A 13167-nucleotide genomic window follows, 5' to 3' on the forward strand; every position below is an offset into this window, starting at 1 on the left:
ATGCCGGTGGCCACGGTGGGGCAGAGGGGGACAGCGGGAGGATGAAGGGGCTCCCTCCTGGAGAGACAGACAGGGGTGGGCCTGGGGGCTCAGCAAGAGGGAGGGACAGGGAGGGAGGCGAGGGAGACACAGCAGGAGAGGACACCGGGTGGCCCTGTGGGAGGACCCGCCCCGAAGCCCCCCACAACCCTCACCCCGCCGGCTCTGCGCCCCGTCCCCAGGGTCCGGCTTCCGGCCGGTGCCTGAGGCCCCCACCCTGCGGGCGGGAGGAGGCGGGGAGGTGGCTGCGGCCGCCGGCGCCGTGAGTCAGGCTGGGGCTGCAGCCGCGCGGCCGGCCTGGCGCTGCGGAGGGAGCTCAGGAGCGGGGACAGCGGCGCCGCCAGCCCCGCGTGCTCCCCCCGCCGAGGCTGGGCCGCCGGGACGCGGAGCGGCCGGGCAGACAGCGAGCCGCGGGCCGGCGGAAGGACGCGCGGACCGCGGTGCAGGGATCCGTCTGCCCGCCCAGGAGTCGCCAGCAGGTGAGGGCGCGCCGTCCGCGCGGCCGTTCAGACCCCGGCGGTCCCGGGCGGCGGGGCGATGGCCACAGACCCCTGCGGGGGTTGGGGGGGGGGCGCAGGGCGCGAGCTTCTCGGTGCCTGGCCGGAGGGGTGCTCGTCTGGCAGAGTGTCCTTGCGCGTCTGTTTGTGGCGCGGGCTGGGTGGCTCCCTGGGAGCGTGTGCTGGGGTCCCCGGGGCCGCTCTGGGCCGGGGCGGGGGGTTGGGGGCGGGGACGGCGTGCGCGAGTTTGGAGCCCCTGCAGTCGCCCCGCTGCCATCCCTGGGCGATTGCGTCGGATCCTGTGTGGCTGTGTGTGTACAAGCTGCGTGTCACAGGGCAGGGCTTTTCCCTGGCATCTCGGCGCACAGCGTGCCCAGGGTCTGGGGAGCCTTTGGTGTCCGATGTGTTAGGGGCGTCAGCGTGCAGGTGCCCCAGAGGGCTCTGCTCATTCTGCCAGATGGTGGCCGAGACACCGTCATTGTGGGTCTGTGTGCCCTGTGCGTGTACCGGGGTGTTTGGGACGCTGGCGTGCTGTGTTTATTGCAACAGCGTGTTGGTTGGGGCGTTGCTGGGTACCCGGGGGGGGGGTGCTGTTGTGTGTCAGTGGGTGAATGTTTGTGCGCAGATGGCAAAGTGATGAAAAGCCCCCGATGTTCCTGCCAAGGCGGCTGTGAAGGGCTGTGGCACCGGGGTGCCCGGGGCGGGTGGGGGAGGCAGGTGGCAGGCTGGCAGCCTCGGTGGGGATTTCCAGCTCCTCTGGGGCTGCTCGCGAGTCTGCAGGGGAGATGCTGCAGGACATCGGCGCGAGCCCTGCAGGGCGGGCGGGACCCAGCTCCCTCCTCCTCTCCCCCTGCCTCCAGGCCCAGGGCCCAGCCAGTGCCCAGCCCCGCTGGGAGCCCCGGCCAGCACCACGGACGGCGCCCAGGAAGCCCGAGTCCCCCTGGACGGGGCCTTCTGGATTCCGAGGCCCCCAGCAGGCTCCCCGAAGGGTTGCTTTGCCTGCGTGTCCAAGCCCCCGGCCCTGCAGGCTCCAGCGGCCCCGGCCCCTGAGCCCTCGGCATCGCCCCCCATGGCGCCCACCCTGTTCCCCATGGAATCCAAGAGCAGCAAGACGGACAGCATGCGGGCTTCGGGCGCCCCCCAGGCCTGCAAACACCTGGCCGAGAAGAAGACCATGACGAACCCCACGACGGTCATCGAGGTCTACCCGGACACCACCGAGGTCAACGACTACTACCTGTGGTCCATCTTCAACTTCGTCTACCTCAACTTCTGCTGCCTGGGCTTCATTGCGCTGGCCTACTCCCTCAAAGTGAGCCGGGCAGGGGCGCGGGGGGCAGAGGAGCGGGTCCCGGCAGGTGGGGGCCGCCTCGCGGGATCTGGAGACACGTGGATGCTGGCCAGCTCTGAGCCCGCAGGGAGGGGCTGCCCTCCCCATCCTGGGCTGCGGAAGCTTCCAGGGCGTCTTGACAGGGCTCGGGGGCCGCAGGACTGGGTTCTCTACACAGCCAGCTTAGCCCTCAAGGTGCAGACTCGGGGCTCGGTCTGTCCTCTGGGCCGTGGGAATTACACTCAGATGTAGCTGCCCCTGGGCACTCGGGGGGTGGGGGGAGCCAGCGCACAGATGCAGACCCTCAGCACCCTTCCCGTGTCACGGCTCGGGCCCCTCACAGGGGGACCTGAAACCAGGCAGACCTTCAGAAGGAGGCCACGGTAGCCGGGGTCTCCGACCACGGTGGACAAGGTCACTGCTTTCTGCCTTCCTTCTCCCACACTCTTTCTAGACGTCTGTCCTGGTGGCCGGGGAGGGGGGGTGTCCAGGGGGAGAGAGGCATGACCCCAAACCCTGAGTGAGTACAACTTTGGGAAGCCCCTGACTGCTGGGAGAGGAGCCGGCTGGGAGCAGAGCAGGGTGCCAGGCAGACAGGACCCCACGTCCCTGGGGCAGAGGGGAAAGAAATGGGCCCAGATTGCAGGAAGGGGCCTGTGACCCACTCACATCTGAGGTGAGGAGCCCCGTGCAAGTGTGTAAGAACTAAAGAGCCAGGGCTGTTGGAACCCAAGCAACAGGACCCGCCTCCCTGTCACTCCGGACGGGTTTGGCTCCTGTAGAGTCAGAGGTCACTGTCCCTGGATTCGCGTGTCCGAGGCCAGGTGCACATCACCGACTGCAGCCGCCCGGTGAGGTGGGGGCAGGGGGGTGGGCAGCGGTGGGATGGGGGGCTGCAGGGAGAGGAGGGTCTGGGCCAGGGAGGCTGCAGGGGGGAAGGACAGCAGCCTGAACACAGCTCTGCCGCTGCGCATCTTCGAGCCCCACCCCTGCCCCTGGCATCACATGCCGCAGCCGCCTGGCTCTCCCGACCTCCTGACTCTTCGTCAGCGTCCCCCACCGCCAGGCACACCTTCGCCTCCAGGCTGGTGCACGGAGCTCTGGGCCTCTGCCATGTGGGGCCTGTGTGGTGTGAGTGTGTGTGAGTATGCGTGGATGCACGAGCGTGTGTGCCCATGTAGGTGTGAATGCGCGTGTGCACAGGTGTGTAGGTGTGGATGTGTAAGTGTAATTGTATGTGTGCATGAGTGTGTGGCTGTGAATGCGTGTGTATATTTGTGCACGTGAGTGTGTTATGTGTGGACTCGCGTGTGTGCATGTATACAAGTGAGTGTGCGTGTGTATGGGTGTGCATATGTGTGCGAGTGTATACAGGTGTGGGTGTGCGTGTAATTAATTGCATCACGTGTGCGTGCGTGAGTGTGCATATATTTGTGACTGTGTGGGTGAGTGGTACGTGACTTTGTGCGCATGTGTGCGTGCGTGTGCCTGTGTGTGCTGTGAAAGCACACCGGGAAAGGCCCCTGGGGATTAGGGGTGAAGGCCCCCAGGCCAACCCCAGCTCTGGCCCCAACGGAACAGTGCCAGGCAGAGGGCACCGTGGTGGGGGCAGCTGGTGATGCTCTGCTTCCCCTGGGGCCCTCTTGCCGTGCCCTGACGATGGCCTGTGGACACGGGTCTGGCCGCGTGGGCTCCTGTCCGGAAGCTGTCCCCCCCTTCCCCTTGGCTCGGCTGTGGGCACCGGCTGGCACAGGGCAGGCCCATCTGGTGCAGGTTGTAGGTAGGTCACAGATTTCTGAATGGTGCAGGATTTGTGCTCTGACGGGGTGGGCAGGAATTGGTCCTTCTGAGGGGCGGTAAAGGAGATCACGCTGCCTCCACCTGGGGGCTGCTCCCCCACATCCTTCCTGGGGGACAGCCAGGGCAGAAAGGCCCGGGGCTTCTGGGGAAGGAGTGTGCAAGGTGAGCTGTCTCTGGCCTGGGCAGAGGGGGTGCAGGAGCGGCGGGCTCGGGCTCCTGCACCTGGGAGCTTGTCCATCTGTCCATCCAGCTGTCTCCTGGCCTGCTGCACCCGACGCTATTTGCAGCCAGTCATGGGCACTTCCAAGGGCACCTAACGGACTTGGGGTCAGAAGGCCTTGGCTGAAGTCCCAGCTTGGTCCCTGAAGAGGGGTGAGCTCTTCTCAAACCACCTTCCTCTGAGCTGGTTCCTGTGTCTGCTCACAAAACAAACAGAAATGAAAACAACGCCCAAGTCAGCACGCGTGAGCGGGGCAGAGGCTGGCATTCAGTGGGTGTGAAGCAGACATTGTGTCCCTGTCACGGGCACCTGTCCGTCCGCTGTCTCCACCCACGTGGGCCCGTTCACTTTGATGCCAGCTGGGTCTGCGACACTCCCCTGCCCCAGGCATGGTTGCCCACCCAACCAGACCCAACCCTCCATCTTGCTGTCACTGGTGCCGAGGCAGGGCCGGCCACTGTAGGGGTCAGACAGGGCTGTACGAGGGGTAGGTGGACAGAGGGCACCTTCAAGGTGGAATAAGTGTCATGGTGTTTCAGAAAAAGAATATTTCATTCCTGGTTTGGGGTGAGTTTGGAGTCCAGAGTGGGAGACTTCCGGGAGGAAGCATCATCTTCACTGGGCTCTGAAGGGCAGGTGAGGTGACAGGTGTTCCAGATATAAACTAGGACATGAGGGTGGGGTGATCTGGGGGGAACTGCAAGGCCCCCATATTCTCTGGGGGCAAGACGACAGTCCTGGAAAGCCAGACTGAGGCCATGCAGTGAAGGATTCGGAAAAATATGTGAGGGGTTTGGATGTCATCATGTGGAAGACCCAGAAGGGAAGATATGACCAGAGCTATGAAATCTGCAGCCGGTTTGAAGGAAGAGGATGAGAGAACCCCCAGGGCAGAGAAAAGCTAGGGTCCCAGTGTGGTGTCCAGGAAAGGGGGCACATGGCCTGAACCAGGGCAGGGATGGTGGGCAGGAGACGAGGAGCAGATATAATGATATGGTGGTTGTTCCATGTGGGCCCAGGAGGTTGTGGACTTCCCAGTGACAGGGAAGTCAAAAAAATTGATTGGGGGGGGGGGGTTATTGTGTCAGTTTTTGTATATACATATTTGCCCACTACCTGCTTTCTGAATGTCAACAGCATCCACCCATCTACCCACCCATCCATCCACCCACCCATCCATCCATCCACCATCTATCCATCCACCCATCCATCCATCCACCATCCATTCACCCACCATCCATCCATCCATCCACCCACACATCCATCCATCCACCCACTCATCCATCCACCCACCCATCCATCATCCATCCATCCACCATCCATTCATCCACCATTCATCCATCCATCCACCGTCCATCCATCCACCCATCCATCCATCACCATCCATTCATCCACTATCCATCCATCCACCCACCCATCTATCCATCCATCCATCCATCCATCCATGCATCTGTCCATCCATCCATCTATCCACCACCCATCCATCCATCCACCACCCACCCATCCATCCATCCACCATCCATCCATCCACCCATCCATCCATCCCTCTACCATCCATCTATCCACACACACATCCATCCACCCATCCATCTATCCATCCATCCAACCAACCATCCATCCCTCTACCATCCATCTATCCACACACACATCCATCCACCCATCCATCTATCCATCCATCCAACCAACCATCCATCTGTCGACCATCCATCCACCCATCCATCCATCCACCCATCCATCCATCCACCCATCCATCCATCCACCCATCCATCCATCCACCCATCCACCCATCCACACACACATCCATCCATCCAACCATCAATCTGTCCATCCATCCGTCTATCCACCATCCATCCACCCATCCAACCAACCATCCAACCAACCATCCATCTACCATCCATCTATCCACGCACACATCCATCCATCCATCCACCCATCCATCCATCCATCCATCCAACCAACTATCCATCTGTCCACCATCCATCCATCCATCCATCCATTCACCATCCCATATACATTGATCCCTGCTCCTTTATTCCCTTCAACCCATTCAAATAGTCACCCACTCCTCTATTCATCTGTGTTTATACATGTTCATTCTGCTTCCTCCTCCCTTCCGTACTCTGCCCCATCCCATCCCCATGTATTTTGTACATCAGTTCACTTAACTATTCATCTAACCTTACTTCCCCCCAGTAACTTTCACTGCTTTACTTACCACCTCTACATGTCAGCCATCCATCCATCCTCTGACCCAGCACACCAATAAATCCACTCATCCTTCAAGCTGACAGCATCCCTTCTTTCCACTGCTCCTCTAGCTGAGCCACGTGCATCCATTCATCATGTACCTGTCTTCACACTCACCCTTGCTCACTCTCACCTTGTTATCCCTTATGTCATCTCATCCATCCATATGACCCATGCACTATCATTTTTTTCTATTTTCCCTCCCTTCTCATCCATCCACGAATCCAACTACACTTCTTTGGACTTTGTGGAGGGAGAATGTGCTGAAGAGAGGGAAATCCTAGGATTTACCCTGCGTGAGGGTGGCTTCCTCCTTGGGAACACCTCTTCACAACCAGAGAATCTTGGAAATGGGTCCAGCTCTGCCCACTGTCTTCCCTGTATCTTAACATTCCTTCCCAGAGACCATGGGGCCCGCTGCCTGTTCTGTCTAGTGCCTATTCTTAGGTAACCCCTGTGAATTTTAGATTAAGGAGCCGCTCAGACTAGGGCACACTTACAACCTCCATTGGTTGATCATATAACTCTCTGAGACCAAGTTTCTCCTTTATCTTGTGAATTCATTTGTCGATCCCAGCTTTATTGAGCTACAGTTGACCTACAACATTGGAGAAGTCCAACGTGCACAACGTTGCAATTCGATACACGTACATCCTGCAAGATGATCGTAACAAGAGGGTTCGTTAGCACATCTGCCAGCTCACATAATTATTGTTTTTGTGGTTGGTGGGGTTTTTGGTGGTAGGAACACTTACAATCTGCTCTCGCCAACTTTCTTTTTTTTTTAATGTTTATTTATTTGTGTGTGTGTGTGTGTGAGAGAGAGAGGGAGAGAGAGTTCAAGCAGGGGAAGGACAGAGAGAGACGGAGAGAATCCCAGGCTGCTGCGCTGACAGTGCAGAGCCCAATTCGGGGCTCGAACCCATGAACCGTGAGATCATGACCTGAGCCGGATCCAGAGTCGGATGCTTAATTGACCGAGCCACCCAGGTGTCACCCCCCCCCCCGCCCCGCCTCCTTGATTCAGTAACTTTCAATCGAATAGTACAGTATTGTTAAACAGTCCTGTTTTATTTTAAATAATTTCAGACGTGGAAAAGTTGCAAAAAGAACTACAAAGAATTCCCGGGTGCCCTCCGCGCAGAGGTGCCCCATACCCGTATTTGCCTTTCCCTGGTCTCTGGCCTCGGGCCTCACCTCCCCCCTCTGGCTGCAGGTTCGAGACAAGAAGCTTCTCAATGACCTGAATGGAGCAGTGGAAGACGCCAAGACCGCCCGGCTGTTCAACATCACCAGCTCTGCCCTGGCGGCCTCTTGTATCATCCTTGTCTTCATTTTCCTGCGGTACCCGCTCACCGACTACTAGGACCCCGCGGGCGCCGCCGGCCGTGGAGACGAAGCCCCGAGACACGTCCGTTGTCATGACTGACGCGATACGGGATGCGGTGTGGTTGGGGCGGAGCAGGGCGCGGGCCCTGGGACCCCCCCGAAGCTGTGAAGCGGGCAGCGAGGCCGCCAGAAGGTCCGCACAGTAAGGGGGCAGCGAGCTTCGGGCCAGCCCACCCTCTCTGCCTCTGCCCGTTCCCAGGGTCTGGGTTTCTCCCTGTGTTGCCGCACCCTGGCTTCCAGCGGCTGCCCCCCGCCCCGCCCTCCTGTGCCCCACCCAGGCTCCTGGGGCCCCTCTGGCCCGACACCCAGCAAGAAGGGCTTCTGTGGGAGCTCCCCGGCTTGGGGGGGCTGCCAGCATCTGGGGACTCACTCTCTCCTCTCCGACCCCACCTCCTCCAAGCTGTGACCCTGCTCAGAGCTCTTGTATCTGTGAACTTTCAATAAAATACCTGTCTGGCTCCAGCCCAGCCTCTGTCCCAGGGCCGAGCAGGGCATGGGGGTGGGTGGATTTGGCAGCTTTGGGGGCCCCACTCAGGCGCTGCCTGGCGGTCCAGGCTTCCCCCCCCACCCCAGTGCCAACACCGCCGGGGAGGGTTTGCTCCGTGACCTGGCGGTCTTCTGCCCATGGTGCAAGGGGACCGAGGGGGACTTTGGCAGAAGGTGCCCCAAACACGAGTCCTCTCGAGGATTAGGCAGCACGAACAGAGCTGTCTGCCCAGCTGTAAGTTAGAGCGGAGAAAACCAGCGTGTTCCCGGGGAGGGAGCAGAACCCTCGTGGCACGGGGTCGCGGCTCGTCTGGGAAACCAGAGGACGTCTGGGCAGCTCAGGTGCAGAGAGCGAAGGAGGAAGGCCTGCTGACCTCACCCCCAGGCCCAGGGGTGGCTTCGCAGGGGAGGGACTGGGCTTGCTTTGTGGGCTTCGAGGACGGTGGGGGGGAGGCGGGGGACAAGGCTGTCACAGAAGTGGGAACCGTGCAGGCTGGGGCTGGGGCGGATGAAAGAATTTGGTGACAGACTGGATGTGCTGTGAGGCGGGCGGTCCGACTTGGCCGGGGCTAAGCCCTCGCATGGGGACCTGGGGAGGAGCCCTGTGGAAGCAGAGGGGCCCGGCAGTGACAGCCAGCATGGAGCCCAAGGAACACCACCTCTCTCCGGAAGGCTGGCAGGAAGAGGGGGTGTCCCAGCACCCAGAGTGTCGGGGGCAGAGGAGGGAGAAGCCAGAGGCGCCCATCGGGTTTCTGGGAATGTGATGGAGGAAGGAAGGAGGTAAGGAAGGGGCGGAAAGGTGTGCTTGGCGGGGCGGGGAGGTGGCCGCCAAGGGAGAAGAGTCCCGGGGATGTCATCAGAGCAGGGTGCCAAGCCCGGGGCTCAGGGTCGGCAGTGATGGACAGCCACAGGGAGGAGGCCAGGTGACCGAGGGGTCACCAAGGCATGGGTGTCAGAGAAGGGCGGAGAGCACAGACGGAGCCCTGTCTGGGCAGCGTCCAGACAGCAGGAGAGAGACTCCTCCCTCACGCAGGACAGAGGCACAGGTGCTGATGACGGGGTGGGTGTGTGGACGTGGGGCCGAGGACTGGGGTTCCCCTGCGACCTCCCCGGGAGGGGGACACGCGGGGGGGTAGGGCTCAGGGCAGGGGTGAGGTGTTTGGGGTCTTTCCTGGGCAAGTGGACCGGTGTGGCTGTGGTCAGCTGGGGGCACGCGCTGGGGGCTCCGCGACAGAAGCGTGGAGGGGACTTGGGAGCGGGACATGGGGCTGGGCGTCTGCCGAGGATGGACGGGAGCCGGCTGGGCTGCTGGGACCTGAATCCCCGTGCGGAGGGACGCTGGAGGTGGGGCAGCGTTGCTGTGAGAGGGTCAGGGCTTCCGAGAGCAGCAGGTCAGGTCTGGAGAGATGTTTCCCAGGTGAGTGTGCTAAGAGGCTGGGGGTGGGGGCTTCAAGCAAAAGGGGGCCGGGGTGGGTGGCGAAAGGCACACTAGTGAGGGGGCCAGACTCCAGCCCCCGGCCCCACCCAGAAGCCCAGGGGAGGGGCCGGAACACCATGGCATGACCCCTGACCCCAGGCAGTGGCAGGACGGCAGGGGGGCTGGCACCCCTGCAGGGTTGCACGGAGTTATGTTGTGGCCACCCATGGAGGGGAGCTGGGAGCCTTCCGGGTGGCCCCCAGGAGGGCGGTTGGAGGGGCTGGAGGGCAGCGAGCTCAGTCCTGGATCCTTCCGGAGCTTCCAGATCAGGCCCAGGTGGGTTCCCACCACTGCCCATCGGCTTCCCGGAGGAGTCAGGGCCAGGATGGTCACGGGGAGGGCATCTGGGGAGACAGGGACCAGAGGTCATGAGCTCAGGCCCTACCCTGGGGTCCAGGTGGCTTCATTACCCCTGACGGGGCCGGGAAAGTGGAGGCAAAATGTTTTCTTCTCTCCTTTTCCTTAAGCCTTTGCTGCCAGCAGCCGCTGACCTCCTGGGACGCCAACCGGGGGAACCGCATCCTCAGGAAGGAGGCCTCGGCCTGGCCTCTCCCTGGAACCTGTCCCTCCCGGCTGAGGCTTTCGGGCTCCGGTCGCAAACAAGTTACGACCGCCTTGCGGGCACCGAAGGCACGCTTAGCCCACAGACGTTTGTGTCCATTCCTGAGGAGCGGGGGCCACACTGCGGAGGCTCTGCCTCCCCCCCCCACCCCTCCCACCACCCCCCCACCCCACCCCCAGCCACCCCACTACCACCACCTAGGGCTCAGGAGAGGGTGCTGGCACCTGCCAGGAGGGGTGTCTGCGGCCCGTGTAGCCCAGACCCCAGCAGGTGGGCGGGCGGGCACGGGGTCCTGCCTTGGTCTTGGTCTCTGGCTTCCAGGTCTGCGTCTTTGCCTCTCTGGGCCCCGCCCTGACCTTCCGACCCTCCCCGCCCCACCCCCTCCCCGCACCCCCTCCCTCTGTTTTTATTTGGTTTGCACAGTGTCTGCCAGGAAAATGCCGCTCAGTAGGTACTCGTACGAATGAGCCGGCCGCCTCGGCTTGCTCTCTTCCTGCCCTTCTCTGCGTGCCCCTGGCTTCACGCATCTTTGCGGGGGGGACTCTCCCCGCCCTCCCCTCCCCCACGCTGCCCCGATTGGCCCTGGCCACCGCCCTTGTGACCTCCAGCTCCCAGACCAGTTTAAAAGGACCAAGGATGGAGAGAGTGTCTGGAGGCTGGCGCTGGCCGTGTGCACCTGTGCGATGAGGGGCTGCTGGGCGGTTAGTCCCCAGCTTCTCCTGCCTTGGCCACAGTGGCCCCAGGTGTGCCAGGTCCCCATCATCCGCTTGCCAAAAACGCTGCCCCCGCTCCAGCCTGACCCTCTCCACACACTGGAAAGGCGCAGAATATTCCTTCTTCATCGCGTGCCCTCGGCTTCCCTCCTGGGTGTGGAGATACCCCCGGAGGCCCCCTGCTCCCACAGAATAGCGACCCCCGACCGCCGGCTCAGACAGGGGGCACGCAGACGAACAGGTCCCTGGCCCCGTCGGGCCGCAGGGCCCCCTGAGATCTGCTCCGTCCCACTTCACGGGGGTGGGTCTGGGGGGCGGCGGCCATAGGAAGAGCCACCATGCCTTCCCCCACCTGCCCCCCCCGAGGCACCTGCTGGGCTGCGGAGGCCAAGACTCAGTGGCTCAGGGGTGGTTTGAAGGACACAAGAGGCTCCTGGAGCCCGGCCAGCAGGGCTGAAGGGCGGCGCGGCAGGGGCAGCGGTTGAGAAATTTCGCCTCCGGTGCCCGGCTCCCTTCCTTTCGGCCACGGCGTGGGTGGGGGGGGAGGGGGGAAGGTGGGGGGCTCCCTGTGACTGCAGTTTATGCCCCCCTCACACTCCTGACGCATCTGACTCATACGCGGACTGCCGTTTGGATGCCCTCTTGCTGAACGCCTGTCTTATTACCTAGAGCACATCGTTCCTACTGGGCTGTGGGTTTCTTAGTGGCACCCAGGTGTCTCCGCCCACGTCCCCCCTCCGTCCCTGACAGCCCTGCCCCGCTCGGAGGCCCTCACTGCCCTCTCTCCCTGGCCTGTTCTAATAAACACAAGTGTCCGATTTCGATACGGTCACAACTACCACCGTCTTCATCAGTTGAGGCTTTTCGCCCAGGACACGGAAAGGAGTGCATGGAGAGAAAAACACCAACACGTTTGCCAAATCAGGGCACACGTGGGTGACATCAGGCACTGATCAAGTTCTACTTCTGGACTCCAGTGGTGGTTACGTGAGTGTTTGTTTTATAAAAGTCATAGGGGCGCCTGGGTGGCTCAGTCGGTTAAGCGTCCGACTTCGGCTCAGGTCACGATCTCACGGTCCGTGAGTTCGAGCCCCGTGTCGGGCTCTGGGCTGACAGCTCGGAGCCTGGAGCCTGCTTCGGATTCTGTGTCTCCCTCTGTCTGCCCCTCCCCTGCTCACACTGTCTCTCTCTCCCTCAAAAATAAACATTAAAAAAAATTTTTAAAAGTCGTTATGTTGTATAGTCATGCCTTATGGTAGCCCTCTGCATGACACCCGTGCATTTACACAAATATGTTCACAGACGCCACGGATGGGAAATAACTCATGTGCGTTAACGTCTATTTTCACATACAGACGAAAACCAGTTGATAAATGCACAGCTTTGTTTATAATGTCCCTGGGAACTTACCTTTTATTTATTCAAAATAAGCATGATGCATAGGACAGAATGTCTCTGGAAGAAACCACACGGACAAGAGTAAGATGGGCCCCAGGTGCCGGTGGCCGCACCCCAGAGAGGGGAACCGCTGGGGGACTGGAGCCAACAAGATTTATGGGGAGAAGGCAGGTGCATGGGGTGGGGTCAGTAAAGACAACGGGAGGCCAGATACGCACAGGATTTGGCCAAATAATTACATATATATATATATTTTAATGTTTATTAGTTTTTGAGAGAGACAGAGTGTGACTGGGGGAGGGGTAGAGAGAGAGGGAGACACAGAGTCCGAAGCAGGCTCCAGGCTCCGAGCTGTCAGCACAGAGCCCGACGTGGGGCTGCAACCCACGAACTGCGAGATCATGACCCGAGCTGAAGTCGGACGCCCAACCGACTGAGCCACCCAGGTGCCTCCCCTCCCCCCACCCCCAGCCAATAATTACATATATTAAGGCTGATGGGAGTCTGTGACAAAAGTGGGGTGGGACAGAGAGGAGCCAAGGTGGGATTAGGGGAACCTGTGCACCCCCAGCTCTCCCCACTGGCAGGGTCTGCGAGACCCCCAACGGCCCCAAAACAGCAAGCTCACTGGCACCCAGATGATGGCTCTTAAGGTCACTGCCCCCCTGCAGGGACCGGGCCCCCTGGGGACGGCTGGTTGCAGGCAGTGCCTGGGGGGGCTTGGACCCTGATGTACAAGACGACCTGAGGCACCTGGGACCAGGAAGCAAAGACCTGATGAGGTAGGTCCGAATCAGGCCACTCCGAATTTGGCCACTCCGGCCAAATCAGGGACAACTGGGCCTCAGGGTAAATCCACTGAATGAAAGAGGAAACCATGAGTCCACACGGAGACTCATAAATAAACTGGAGGCTCAGTGAGCAAGGGGGTCTCTAGTCTGAGAGGCCAGCCTGGAGGACAGTCATGACTGCAGAGGGAGACGGAGACCCAGCGGGCGGTACCCCAGAG

At 61.1% G+C, this 13167-nt stretch overlaps 1 protein-coding gene across 1 annotated transcript; it reads left to right on the forward strand.

The window, feature by feature from the left end:
* IFITM10 (interferon induced transmembrane protein 10) lies at window positions 1-7976 on the forward strand. The gene is made up of 4 exons (XM_042959644.1): window positions 1-15; window positions 164-518; window positions 1397-1848; window positions 7350-7976. Exons 1-4 carry the CDS (start codon window positions 1-3, stop codon window positions 7497-7499), a joined length of 972 nt encoding a protein of 323 aa, XP_042815578.1. The 3' UTR covers window positions 7500-7976.
* Window positions 7977-13167: the final 5191 nt, after the last annotated feature.

This window comes from Panthera tigris, chromosome D1 (assembly GCF_018350195.1).
Source record: "Panthera tigris isolate Pti1 chromosome D1, P.tigris_Pti1_mat1.1, whole genome shotgun sequence".
Taxonomy (NCBI): domain Eukaryota; kingdom Metazoa; phylum Chordata; class Mammalia; order Carnivora; family Felidae; genus Panthera; species Panthera tigris.

Coding starts and splice junctions, on each gene's coding strand:
- IFITM10 (XM_042959644.1), top strand. Junction 519..1,396: donor CGCCCAGGAGTCGCCAGCAG/GTGAGGGCGCGC, acceptor CCCTGCCTCCAG/GCCCAGGGCCCAGCCAGTGC. Junction 1,849..7,349: donor CGCTGGCCTACTCCCTCAAA/GTGAGCCGGGCA, acceptor CTCTGGCTGCAG/GTTCGAGACAAGAAGCTTCT.